The sequence below is a fragment of the Periophthalmus magnuspinnatus genome, chromosome 2 (genome assembly GCF_009829125.3).
Source record: "Periophthalmus magnuspinnatus isolate fPerMag1 chromosome 2, fPerMag1.2.pri, whole genome shotgun sequence".
NCBI classification, from domain to species: Eukaryota; Metazoa; Chordata; class Actinopteri; order Gobiiformes; family Gobiidae; genus Periophthalmus; species Periophthalmus magnuspinnatus.
Window position 1 is genome coordinate 3,865,806 of NC_047127.1, and position 14,887 is coordinate 3,880,692.

Genomic DNA, 14,887 nt, shown 5'->3' on the forward strand with positions numbered 1-14,887 from the left:
CCTTGGAGCGTTTTCCGTTTTTGTGGGGGAAAAATCTCTCTTTGCGCAAAAACGTCTCATCCCAGAGCAGATATATTGTTTAAGCAGCTCGTGAGGTCAAAATAAGTCTGCGTTTAATCGTAAAGTGTTTTATTGCCTGTGGGTCGACGCGCTACAGGGGAATTATGGGTTATTTTTTAGCTATGTGATAAGATTTAAGACAGAAAAAGTTGAATGAGTAACTTCTATGACTCGTTACAGATGCAAACTAAGTATTAAATTGTGTAATTTTAACAATATTGCAGCTCTAGAGTAGTTTTTATGTTTTTTGCGGCATAAATTAGTTTCAATATTATCGTTTATCATCTATATTTACTTCAAACTTCAGTATTTGTTATCGTGACAGACCCGATTGTCCGTTATTTAGCGTTAGCATGCTAGTTGTTGACAGCAAACCTCGGCTCTGGTCTGGCGAAAGTTGGGAAAAGAGCTTATAAACTCATCGTGGTGAATAATTAGGACGGTCTGAATGGATAAGGTCAGTGAGGAAGAACTTTGAACCAACGCAAACTGTATGAAATGAACTACTTTTGTTTTTTTATGTTTCTAAGATGGTAAAAATCAGGTATAGAGTCATTAAGAACGATTCAGGTTCAGTTATTACTTAATTAAGCGGTTGGGATAATAATGAAGTAGTTACGAAACCTGAATCAGTCTTAATAAACTAGTATGAAATAAGTCTTTGTTCATGTTTTATTATCTATTAAAAGTGTAGTAGGGTTGTTAAAAGTATCAAAAATCAAATATTAATCAATACTAAAACGAATATCGAAGCCAGATACTCATTTAAGCAAGTACTGATAATAAAAAAATCACATAAATAGATAAAAGTGAACCTTTTCTGAACAGTTTCATCTTGAGTTTGATCAGAACGAGTGTAAAAATGCTGTTATTTATTATTATTTATATTATTATTACTATTATTATACTATTATTTCTGTTATTTCATGTTGAAAATGTCAAAATTGTTGCCTGGGATCCAGAACACACAGTTTTTTAACACTTTACAAAGATGTGAGTCTGACGGTGAATCTCCATGTTTTCAAATGGGATTGTGATGTGATTGACAGGTGGATTAGCCAATCAGGGACAGGCATAGTAAAATAAAGTTAAAAGTATCACAGGAGGCTGAAAAACATGGCGGATTTGTGCAGAATCATTGAGAGAAGCGCAAAACCTTGTTAGTTTGAGGTGAGATAAGTTTGATTTTATTTGTAAATCACAGGTGGACAATGAGCTCCTTTGTTTTACATGTGTCAGTGAACAAAAAAACAGATCTGGCAGCTTTTAAAATGATCAAAACGAATGATCGAGTAGCGAATCTATTCCTTAACATCGAACACAAGTTTAAAATTTTCATATGGTGACAACACTAGTAGTTATAAAACTGTAACCCATGTCCAAACCCTGCTCCTAAGGGCCAGACCTGACGCTGCACTGGTGGGGCAGCCAGCTTTGTCTTGCTAGCAAGAGGTCAAAAATAACTGCCGATCGCGCCCCTGTAAGCACATTGGAGTGTCCTTGAGCCGGGCCAAGAACGCCGTGTGCACCGCCGCGGATAAGAGTGTCAATTAAACGCTGCCACTGCACAACGTGTGGCCGCGCAGCTGGAACGCGACGTCCACTTCTCTCCAGCTCAACCCGGAGACACAATTTTCCTTAATGCTTCTGTAACACATAATAAAGAGGCCAGGTGCATAATGACGTCTGTAACGCGGCAAACGCTCGAGTCGAAGCGCCGCACGACCTCTTTTCTGTAATATCGAACGAGTTTATGGATAAGTGACTGTAATCTGAAGAAGCAGACGCTCCAAAGACACTCAACGGAAGGCGGAATCAAATGTTTAACTTTATTACGTATATGTTTTTTTAAAATCAAGATTGAGACGAAGGTTGACCAAATTTGATATCTGTTGTTTCCTCATCACAAACATACCTAAAGTTGTGCTTTTTGTTTCGTTCATGCATGTTTAACACACAAACCCTGCATATCTAGGGTTTAGAGGTCATCAAGAGGTGATACAGGAAGTGCTCCACAGTGTTTTTAAACGCCACACACCTTCACTAGAATCATTTGGATCATTTCAGCTCTGGAATTTCCATTTTTTTACTGAACTAAAGGTAAAACATCAGCTGCTAACTTGAAAACTACCACTTTATGACATCACAAGGTGGAACAGAGCATTTTGAGCTTTGGCAGACTAATAACGCAGCGTTGCTCAAACACAACTCCAGGTATTGGATTGGTTTTTGATGAGGAAACAACATTATAACACGACTTAAACCTCACCAGAATCCATTTTGTGTAATGCAGGACTTTTACAAGTCACATTTTAAAAGTTCATAACTCACATTTCAAACAGTTCTTGAAGCATTGACATCTGAAAAATAACTGAAATATTTCCTGCTAAGCTCGTGCAAGAATCCCATGCATTTCAGAACTACAGGGTTAGCAGCTTTTCTTACATAAGCATATTTCGTTGTTTACAATTTGGACACTTAGTTCAGACTTTAGAGGAAGAAATCCGTCTATTTTTATGCTGAACGGCTCCTGTACTCAATTTCTCTCATGTATTTCATCATAACGTGTCTTCCCCAGAACATATATATTGCATAAGCAGCTCTTGAAGTCAAAATAAATCCACAGAGCAAATTAGCATGCTAGTTGTTGTTAGTAAAGCTCCGCACTGGTGTCTGAAAGTTGTGAAAAGTGCTTATAAACTCATCGTGGTGAGTAATTAGGATGCTCAGAATGCATAAGGGAAAACTTTTAACTTTTGCAAACTTTAAAATGAACTAGTTACAGTTTTTAAGACGGTAAAAATCAAATACGGAAAGCATACAACTGAAAAAATAAAAGTGAAAATTGAGAATATTTAGCAGTAGGAGTTACGCCATATCGAACTGCCCTAATTAATAGCCTGAATAATTGCGTTCTTTGCTAATTGCGATCATTTAAACTGCTTTTTTGATTTGTTTGGCAGCCATTTTGGAGACTTAAGTGGGTGGGAGCGCTCGAAGTAAACACCCACCGTCACATATATATTTGTATAGTGGCTCTTTTATGAAACCGGGAGCCACTTGATCTCATCATCACCTTCTTAGCACTTCGTCTGCTTGTAATGTGGCAACACTTTTTACTGCGACTTCACACGTTTCCATGGCGTTTTCCACACAAAGCTCGTGGACCAGCTCACGACTGTGGAACATGAGTCTCGTCACCAAGGCGAGGGAAATATTTAGCCTGTGGTAGTCTAAATAAAAGCATCTCGATATTGAGCAACACAAACCTTGGACAGTTTTATCTTTTTTTCAAATATTTTTTAATCGCAGTAACTTAAAGCCGCACTCTGTAACTTTCTGGTTGGAGATTACTCACCTAGACATGTTTTTTTGTGCTTTTTGTGCTTTTATTGCTCAAAAACTGTAAATGGAAATCTATTATTACTATGAGTGGGGTCGCCTCTCCACAGACGTGACCTGTAACTTTGCTTGGTGGCGTTTTCATACACACCTGGAGTTGTGTTTTTTTTGTTTCATTCGCGTATGTTTAACACAAAAAAACCTGCATATTTAGGCTGAGTTCTTCTCTCAAACTGAAAACGCTCTGTTCCACCTTGTGATGTCATCAAGTGGTAATACAGGAAGTGCTCCACTGTGTTTTTAAACTCCTCCATACGCCTTCACTAGAATCACCTGGATGATTTTAGCTCTGGAATTGTCAATGTCTACTGAAAAAAAAACGGTAAAATGTAGCTGTTAACTTGAAAACTACCACTTCATGACATCACAAGGTGGAACAGAGCGTTTTGAGCTTTGGAGATGTACAGACTAATAATAAAGTGTTACTCAAACTTGTGTGAATGAAGCAAAACACATCTCCAGGTGTGTTTTTGAAGAGGTAACCGCTTTATAACGTGAATTAAACCTCACAAGAGTCTTTTTTGTGTAATATAAGATCTTTAAAGCCACACTGTGCAACATTCCAGGCAAAGTAATCATCCTGTACTAGAAAGGTTATTAGTTTAGCTAGTATTGTATAGCTAATTTGTGCAATATTCTCTCCATCAACTGATACGTTAAGTCTAAAAGTTTGTCTAAATATATGTGGAATTATTATTATACTGTACAATATAAACACATTTGTGCGTTATTTTTATGTAAAGTTACAAAGTGAATTTTGGAGAATTTAAACCCAAAAAGTGGATATCGAGTGTTTCTTATCAAACCGTTTGGCACATTGCTTTACGATGTGGAGTAAAAACAAATGGGCCCAGCGTAGATTCAGGTTAAACCAGTTCGTAGCTAAGTTGTTTCACTGTTGCACACATCCAAAATTGTGTAATAAACCAAAGACACAATATTATCAACAGTTGTGGAGCGTTGTGGTAATATTTGTTTTTGCTGGGTGTAATTGGAGTTGACAGAAAATAGGCTGTTGGATTCAGTGTTCCTTTGTGCAAATGCGATACGGTGCGTGGATTAAGTTGTCTTTTATTTCGCAGGAGTTGTGCGGTTGTGTGGAGGTGAGCGTGTGTGCTCGTTCTGTGCGTCCGCGCGTCGGTTGTGTTTGCTGACATTCTAGATGTGCACTTTAATGGTGAGTGTACACAGGACGCTGAATGGGGCTGATTGAGGTCGGGCCTCCCTGACTCTCCACTGCGTCACGGGCTTCCACCTGAGTGGTCCCACAGCCGGCCCCCTTTATGAACGCACAACATGAGCAACGACACACACACAGGAGCACGCGCAACACGAGCAACGACACACACAGGAACACGCGCAACAAGAGCAACGACACACACACAGGAACACGCGCAACATGAGCAACGACACACACAAGAGCATACGCAACACAAGCAGCGACACACACACAAGAGCACGCACAACACAAGAACACGCGCAACACGAGCAATGACACACACAAGAGCACGCACAACACGAGCAATGACACACAAGAACACACACAACATGAGCCATGACGCACACAAGAGCATACGCAACACGAGCAGCGACATACACACAAGAGCACGCACAACACAAGAACACGCGCAACACGAGCAATGACACACAAGAACACACACAACATGAGCCATGACGCACACAAGAGCACGCACAACACGAGCAATGACACACAAGAACACACACAACACAAGAACACACATAACACAAGCACATGCACAACACTTGAGCATGCACAACACAAGCACGACACAAGAACACACACAACACAAGCAATGACACACACAACACAAGAACAACACAAGAACACATATAACACAAGAACACACACGACACAAGCACAACACAGGAACAGGCACAACACAAGAACACACACAACACAACACAAGAACGCACAAAACAAACGGGAGGAAAAGTGCCAGTCGAGTCCAGACTGATCTGTGTGTGTTTTATACAGATCGACATCAGTCTGGTCCTCGTCCTCTGCGGCGTCTCAAACCTGGTCAAACGTGATCGTCCAATCAGATCTGTTTATTTCAGTGACACGTGTGAAACGAAGGAGCTCATTGGTCACCTGTGATTTACAAATAAAATCACCTTATTTTTCAGCCCTGTGTGATTTTTTTTCTTTATTTTTTATGCATGTCCCTGATTGGCTGATCCACCTGTCAATCACGCCCATTGTGTGCTCTGGATCCCAGGCAACCAGTCGGGAGGCAGTTCAGTGAAAAAAGAGGAACTATTGGGAAGAGGAAATCAACTATAAATGGAGAGAGGAAGAGAGAAAGTCACATGGGGATACACAGGAAGGAGGAACGCAACAAACTAGAAGCCAACATCTACTTTTAGACTCAAATTATGGCTGAAATTACAAAATCCCACTGAAACGTTGTGAAACAGTAGAATATTATGACATTGGGGCCCAGAGGAGCAGTGCTGCGTTCTGCATGACTGATCCAGATTGTTTTTGTGTTTCCAGGTCAGTGTGACTAGACTCAGGTTTGGTATCTGATCCTCAGGAGGTCACACGTGTTCATTCAGTGGCAACACTCAGCACCCGCTCTCACCTGCAGTAGACTTCAGAGCACAGAGCCTCCAGCCTGCACTTACGTAACATACAGCACTTTTACAACGGTCTGAACCTACAGCCAGACGCTCCGCAGTCTGCTCTCTCTGCTGCCTGCTCTCTCTGCTGCCTGCTCTCTCTGCTGCCTGCTCTCTCTGCTGCCTGCTCTCTCTGCTGCCTGCTCTCTCTGCTGCCTGCTCTCTCTGCTACCTGCTCTCACTGCTGCCTGCTCTCTCTGCAGTCTGCTCTCCCTGCTACCTGCTCTCACTGCTACCTGCTCTCACTGCTACCTGCTCTCACTGCTACCTGCTCTCTCTGCTGCCTGCTCTCTCTGCTGCCTGCTCTCTCTGCTGCCTGCTCTCTCTGCTGCCTGCTCTCTCTGCTGCCTGCTCTCTCTGCTGCCTGCTCTCTCTGCTCCAGTGTGAAAAGACCAGAGCTGCTCCTCCGGCTCCATTCTGTTGATGAAACATCCTCTGGCACTAAATTAAGACGGCCTCTGATTTGTTTAGTACAAGACAGTACCCCCCTGAGAACAGTATTTCCCTGTGGACAGTAGCCGCCCTGAGGACAGTACCCCCCTCTTCCTCCCCTGTGAGGACAGTACTCCCCTGAGAACAGTACCCTCCCTCCCATGTGAGCACAGTAGTCCCCTGAGCACAGTAGCCCTCTCCCTCCCAGTCCCCCTCTCTGTGAGGCCATTACCTTGATGTGCTCGTGCAGTTGGGCTTCATGTTGGCGGGACAGCTGTTCGTGTTGCCTCTGGAACTCTGCGATGAGGATCTGTCGCTGAATCTGCTGCTTTTGCTTGAGGGTGAGCAGCTCCTGCTGCAGCTGCTGCTCTCGGAGCGAGGGCCCCAGTACAGGGGCGCCCTGGGGCCCCAGCACAGGGGCACCCTGGGGCCCGAGCACGGAGCTCTGGGCCTGCTGCCCGGGCGGCGACAGGGCCGACACCTGCTGCGGCGAATGCTCCACACGCAGGTCCATAGGGATGGCAGCCGGGGGCAGGCGCAGCGGCAGAGCTGAGTTTATGTCCACTGAAAACACAACAGAAACATTTGGTTTTAACATTTGGTGAAAGTACAGTGTGGATGTGCTGCAGGCCTGTAATCTCTCCAGGTGTCCTGTGATTAGGCAGTTGGGTAGTACAAATGACACAGCTGAATGAGATTAAATGAAAGCTCTTGAAAATGTCATTTAATACATGTACCTGCTCAGGGAGCGAGTATGGAGCACATACAGAGACCTGTGGGGGCGTCCAAATACACTGGCATGGCTCTATTGAAGCTCTGCTGCAGAGCGCACACATCACTACAGATCTAAACGATTTCAATGTGATCAAGGGTCATTACACACACTTGTATCTTTGCACACTCTGAACCTTCACCAACTTCAGCTGAACACACACACAGACAAAGATGGCTTTGACCCGGTGCAGCGCAGCCTGAGCCTGGTCACTGAACAGGAAACCGTCCAATCACGCATTAAATCTGAATAAATAGGGGAGGACGGGCTGATTATTTACCTACAAGTTTACCCAGAGCGCAGCAGGAGCCACAGAAACTTGCCTAGAACTCTGTGTTAATAAAGAGGCAAACATGGCTTCAGTAGTGCCCTTAATAGCAGGTTTGTGCCCACACAAACTCATTGAGGCACTTACAGCACCACTTAGCCACATGAACTATCCACCGGACTAGTTTGTGAGACGGGCTGTTCAACTTTTAATGTAGCGGAGGAGTGTCTTGAGCTGGTGCACTTGCTGGAGACGGCACTTATTGCATTTCCATGTTTTTGTTTTTCTGTCTAATCAGATAGAACAAAGTCTCAGTAGAATGGATGCTGTCTGTTTGAATGCACAAGTCATATTTAATATAAGCCGTTTTTCTAAAGCTACAGTGACAAAGTGCCCAAGAGCATTATTTATTGGAGAACTGCTGATGCTGTCGCCTTCTGCCTCCAGTGTCCCAGGCAGCGCTCTCTCCTTTCAGATCCAATCTATGACTCCACAAAACATGCCACATTTGAGAAATAGAGCCACAAAGCAGTGCCACTGAACTGTATATATGGACCTCAGCCTTTTCGCTTCTTTGGAATGGCAGTTTTGTCATGATGAGATATCCACGTCTTTCTAGGACTGGGCACCTTTTTTTTTTCTGATACCAGTACTGTAACGAAACTTTCTGATACCGGCTCCTTAACAGTTCTTCATTCAATGCCTGTATTTTTTCTAAGTGTAAATTAATGGTCAATATTATTAAGAAAACATTTTTGAATCCTTGAAGGACGTTATAACCATGTTTAATCGTATTTTAAAACATAGTACCAGGCTACACGACATCCAGTTATAACTTAAAAGAAATGCGCAGATGAACTTCCGATTTTCACGTCAACGCTTAAGTTTCTCGTTTTTTTTTTTCTTCATTTACCGCTCGTTATATCAGAGGTAGCGCTGTGGAGCACATGCTTTTTGTTTACTTTTTTTCTACGCGATTACCTGAGCAGAAGAGGAGGATTATGGCCAACTTTACGAGGACTCGCTTGGATACATCTTTATGCAGACACGCTCTACACTGAATATATTTACTACGCCAACGTACTTACTTGGGAATTACGCTTTTAACGGGACTTAGGAGGAGGAGGATTTCGGCGGAGTTTGGTTCATATTATCTGTTTAGCTTCAGTTTTATGCAGACACGCCGGATTATTATTAAAAACTTTGATTTTGAGACGCTGTAAAAGTCCCGCGCTGGAGACCTGCTGTGTTTTCGAGTGGACACTTGTAGGAATAAGTGAGTGTGACGTCACCCACAGCATTCAGCTCCGGTCAACTGAAGCTCGTCGATGCTAGCAGTTATAGCGGCGAATTTGGATCCAAGTTTTATATTTGTAATTGCGAGCACAAGTCATCATCATACGAACTAAAGAGCGAATCCGGAGTGAGGCTGTTGAAGGTAACGCCCCCTTCCTGCCCGCACTGCTGCTTTAGCGACGCTGTCAATCAAACCTGTTGCTAACGCTAGCTGGAGCCACCTCGCGGAAAGAAGGCGCCTGATTTGTTTGTTATTAATGTTTATATCTTGAGTTACAGACAAAATAGCGGAATAAAAACACCCAAATCACGTAATACGAACATTTTAAGAGCTAAATAACGAGTCTCACAGCAGCAGTTACAGAGAAAGTGGGGACGGTTTTTCAATGTAAAGTGAACTGGAGCCGGAAGCGCGCTCATGATCTCGGCTAGCGCGTTAGCTATGTCTATTTACATACACCGTCTATGGTTATGACCCATGAGCACCAATAAAAACACTGCCCAGATAAACCAGTGCACTGTATTTATTGGCTAACAGACGCTGGCATTTAAACCCAATCTACACGACGCAGAGTTTCAGTTCCCAGCTCTACTTCTTTCCCCAGCGCTTGTGTGTTGTCAGTAGCTCAGGGAAACACATTGACAAGTGAAGGCAACAGGTCCTTGAGATGATGAGTCAACAAACATCTGCACTGCGATACCATCTGTCCAAACTCCAGCACAAACTAGTCCCGTCGAAACCAACTGCAGGTTTTGTTCTGTCAAAACGCGGGTCCTGTCATCTCTCTGTGCCGCTCCACACTGCCTTTTAGTAAAGAAACAGGCGCAACGTGCAGTTTTTACAACATATATACGACTTAACTGAGCATAAACAGCTTCCTCGCTGTCAGAGAACAAGCTCATTTTAAGGCAGTATCTATGACAGCTATAGGAACGCAGAACACAGTATAGGCTGAACAAAGCATCGGAACTGAATGAATCATAAGTGTTGCAATTTTTAAAACGCAAAGGCTGCAGTTCTGGAGCTTGTGTAAGGTTCTCTGCAAACAACAAAGTGTTTTTAGGGAAAACATCTATTAATCCTGTAGTTTATCTTCGCAAACATTCTGCAAAAGATGGGATTTTTGTGTTAGTTGAGCAGTATTTCCTCAAATGCTAATGCTCCTAGATGAAACGTTTCAAATATTGACAGTGAATAGAAAGCATAAACTGCAAATCTAATCATAATTTTGAAGACTGATAAAAGTACAAAAGTTTTCCATTATAAGTGAGCGGCTGTATCCAAACTCTAAGGCTTTTATTACCTTTGCTAGAGCAGAGAATGAACTCCATATTGAGTCTTCAGGGTCGGCTTCAAACTGACGTCAAAGGTAAACATGAACCCTGACCTTATGACGAACAGAGTCCAAAAAAAGAAGGAAAAAAAAAACACTCTTTCACTTCAGATGCTGCAGACGGCGCGCGATAGCAGAAGAGGGACACGGGATTGTGAGTTGACAGCTCCGGTCTTGGCCGGCGTACACATCCTCTTCCCCCGAACACGCTGTGCTTTAGCTGGAGATGGCGTCCCCCCCCCCCCCTCGACACCCGACAGCGTAGCCTCTGCCTTCTCGCCGGCGCTAACCACGCACGGAGCTGTGTACTGAAAGATGGGAGAAGGAACTGTCATGTAGCCATTATCCGAAAGCTCTCTTCTTCCTCCTCCTCCTCCTTCTTCAGTGTCTACTATGTTATCGAATCGCCTCCTCTGTCCTCTCTGCTCCCGGGACTAACACGCCGCTAAAAAACTGATGCGATCCCCTCGACTCCCCTCCCACTGTCCCTCCTCTGCCCGCTGGTGACATCACGGGCCAGTCTGAGGCATGCGGGCTGTTTATTCTGCAGCCGTTCGCTTTTCCAGGAACCAACGTCACACTCCCTCGCGCACACACACACACACACACACACAGACTGAGAGAGAAAGAGAGTGAGAGAGAGAGCGAGAGAGCACCCCCACCTCCCCCAACCCCACTCCCCCTTGTCCCACCCCTCACTTTCTCCCTCTCTCGTCTGTTCTTCTTTCCCTCTGCTCGACCTGCTTCCCCGCGCTTCCGAGGCCAAGGTAAACCCCGCGCGGCAGTTGTAGTGCATCGAATGTCTCCCACTCGTCGCACCCGAGTGTTTCACAACCCCCCCCCCCCCCTCCTCCTCCTCCTCCTCTTCTCCCTCTCTCTCTCTGTCTTTCCCTCTCTTTCTCTCTCTCTCTGCTTTGCTCCTGCATGTGGTTTAATACCGTGAGCTCAAATTCCTGGTCTGGAATTTGCCTGCATTTCCCAAACAAATAAAACCGCAAAATGGTTTCAGGTGAGGGAGAGTAAGGACTTTCCCCACAGGGAGGCTCCCGAGTTGTTTGAATGCTGCAGAAAATTGGGGATTATTTGGAACAGTTTGTTAGCGTTGCAACATTTAGCACTTTTTTTTCCTTTTTTTTGCATTTCTTTAACGCATGTATCTGACGGCAGAGCATTCTTCTTGTGGACGCTCCAACAATAGAAGTGTGGGAGTGACTGGAAGCACTTGAATACATAACCAGTAAACTCTAATAATAAGCAGTCAGTGTACTACAGCCCTCTGCATGCTAATTAGCATCTCAACAATACAATAGCTGGATTAGCATTTAAAGAGTCATAGCTACTTTAAAGATCCTGTATTACACAAAATAGACTCTAGTGAGCTTTAAGTCATGTCATAATGTGGTTATGTCTTCAAAAACATGTCTGGAGTTGTGTTTTGTGTTCTTTATTATCAGTCTGTCTACATCTCCAAACCTCAAAATGCTCTGTTCCACCTTGTGATGTCATGAAGTGGTAGTTTTCAAGTTAACAGCTACTTTTTACCGTTTAGTTCTGTAGAGATTGGCAATTCCGGAGCTGAAATGATCCAAATGATTGTAGAAATGAAGGTGTGCGGAGTTTAAAAACACAGTGGAGCAATAACGTATCCATGGAGACAAGCGGTTGGCAGACGCTCCACTAGAAAAGTCACATTTTGCAACTTTAATGGCAAATTTAAAGGTTTAAGTCATGTTATAATGTTGTTACCTCCTCAAAAACAGACCTGTAGTTGTGTTTTGTTTCATTCACACATGTAACACTTTATTATCAGTCTGTCTACATCTGCGAATCTCAAAATGCTCTGTTCCACCTTGTGATGTCATGAAGTGATAGTTTTCAAGTTAACAGCTACTTTTTACCATTTAGCTCTGTAGAAATGGGCAATTCCAGAGCTGAAATGATCCAAATGATTCTAGAAATGAAGGTGTGTGGAGTTTAAAAACACAGTGGAGCACTTCCTGTATTACCACACGATGACATCACAAGGTGGAACAGAGCGTTTTCAGTCTGAGAGAAGAACTCAGCCTAAATATGCAGGGTTTGTGTGTTAAGCATGTGTGAATGAAACACAAAAACACAACTCCAGGTCTGCTCATGAAGAGGAAACAACATTAGAACATAGAAAACAGCATCATATGAGAACTTTAAATGCGCTAACGTTAGCTTAAACATGGATATAATCATGAAAATGCTCCGAACATTTGATCTCGAACCACAAAAAGTCTCTTGTGGAATATTCCCATAATAAAAACTGCAGTTACTGATCAATCTTCATAAAGTAGGCCAATCACATCTCGCTTTCTAAGAAGGAAAGACTCAGAGACAATCATCAACCACAGAACTGATAACGGGCTATTTCTGAGTAGAGACGCCGGTCACCTTTGTATCTTTGATTGTAATTATTATGGGAAGAAACTTTTATTTTACAGTTGTTCACACGAAAGCTAAAAAAACCTTCCAAATTCTCTGTGGAATCTACTGTGCGAGAGGATTTATCAAATAAAACGTCCTGAATGTAACGTAAAAACAGACGTAATGTTTAGTTTTCGTTTTGGGGATTCAATTAAATACAGTTTCTTATTTTATCTTCGAAACGTTCTTACAATATATTAAAACAGCTACAGCTCTAATCACAGTTATCTTCGTCGACATCCCTTTTTCTGTTTCCGTGCGGTAGAAAGTTGAAGCAGAATTATATTTTTACTTCTGTGGCGTATTAACACGTAACATATTTAGGTCACCATGTTTCCTTTTATTGTTCTGAAAGTGCTATATTCACTGAACACAACCTATTAACATGTTTTATAAGTTTCTGTTTTGTTTTAGACGCTCTGACTCTTCCCTCCCTTTGCTCTCTGCACTAAGTCACTCCCCCTTCAGAGCGCCATCACCAAACTACTGCACATCGCATCAGGTTTGTTAAGTTGCTGTGTACAGATTTGTATCATGTTTTTGTGGTTTTTGGGCGGCGCTTTGCGCAGAATCTCACAGCTAAACGTAAGGAGGGTTCAAGAGAGATCGCTAAATTACTCAAACATGCACGGGTGGCGTCTAAAACGTCTTCAGGTGTGTTTTTGTTGAGAAACTAACATTATAATATTGGCAAAAAAGCAACAACAAAAAAAGATATTTATAAAAAAAATCAAGTTTGCATAATGTCCCACTTTAAGTTGCGCTACATAACTTTTCTAACGGACGTTCCACCACTTGCTTGTCTCCATGGAGATGTTTACTTTGCCTGGAATGCCATTAAACGCCAATTTACAGGTCAGATCTGTGAAAACGCCAGCCCAATCACAGCAAGAATGCATGTTTTTAAGGAGTTTTGAGCAACAAAACTCATCTGTAACCAAAGAAGTTGAAGGCCATACTATGAAACATTGTAGGGAAAGCAATGACATCTCCATGGAGACAAGCAGATGGTGGACCTCATCTGAAAAGTTACATAATAAGACTTTAAGATTTTTTTTTATTATTATTTTTTAAACTTGAATGGCCGTTCACCGAGCTCGTCTTTAAAATGTCAAAACACCCTCGCCCCCAGACAAGCCCGAGCAGAAGAACGGCGCTGGTTGGGGGTTTGCTCGTTCACCCCTCACATTTCCAGGCCAACGGGAATCCAAAACCCACTCCTCCACTTCCATGTGACAAAGATAAACACCAGAATCAGCACATCTTGTATACAAGTGTTGACGTCAAAGCGCTCAAAAGTTTACTGATGTGGGCCAGATAGCAGACAAAGCGGGGCACTCGGAGGAGACCAAAACAAGGACAAGCGCTCCGAGAGAGAGAGAAACAGACAGAAAGAGGGAGAGAGGGAGAGAGGGAGAGCTGACAGATGTACCTGCGTCTTCACAAGTTCACTTTCATTCGTCAGCGCGGAGGAGCTAAATACAGATGTGTTTGGTGGAGCTCGGGGAGGGCACACTTCACACAGGCTTCCCTTTGCTGCAGCGGGACGGTTCCCAGCATCAAACGGGGAACTCATCGTTTATGAAAGAGAGAGAGTTCCAGGTTTATAGCGCGCTTTGTAATTCAAAAGTCCAAATTAGAAGTTCTGAAACCTTTTAACCTACAAACACGGGGAATTTGTCATTATAAACATCATTATAGGACTATATAGATTGTGTTATGTAACTGTTGCGTTAGCTAGTCCACCACCTGCGCGCCTCCGTGGTCATATTTACGCCGTTTTTCCGACTACATTCATACACCAGAGTATGCAGACATTGGGTTAAGTGTCTTGCGCAAGGATACAACAAAAGTATTCATTCGTGAGAGTTGGAACCGCTCTACAAATAACGTTTTTGTCGAGAACAGGTTTCAAGCTGAATCTTCGAATTAAAAGAACGAACTCTCTACCAACTAAACTACTGTCGCTCCATGGACAGTTATCGCTTTGCCTGGAATGTTTCATCGCACGGCATTAAACGTATCCATCTGGCAATCGAAAAGCATACATTGTTACGCTGAGTGAGCTCGTCTCTCCACAGATCTAACCTAAAACTTGCGGTACCACCTGCTGGTCGAGATAGGTTGAAAATTCTATCCAAAGCAACAAAATCTCCATGGATACGTCCCGTTTGAGTCTTTACACCTCCCTCCACTCGTCTCCGGCCTGTCCTGTACCAGTCTCCTCCT

At 43.2% G+C, this 14,887-nt stretch overlaps 1 protein-coding gene across 4 annotated transcripts in view; it reads right to left on the reverse strand.

Annotated features, from left to right (window-relative positions):
• hdac4 (histone deacetylase 4) overlaps nt 1-14,887 on the reverse strand; it is an 87,567-nt gene that overhangs the window by 35,053 nt on the left and 37,627 nt on the right. For 3 of the 4 annotated variants that reach the window (XM_033981357.2, XM_033981334.2, XM_033981342.2), the window contains one exon: nt 6,770-7,101. In XM_033981357.2, coding sequence (XP_033837248.1) covers nt 6,770-7,101 — 332 coding nt within the window. Of the gene's footprint in view, nt 1-6,769; nt 7,102-10,177; nt 10,396-14,887 lie in introns of those variants that run through there. The other variant, XM_033981350.2, reaches the window with a different exon arrangement.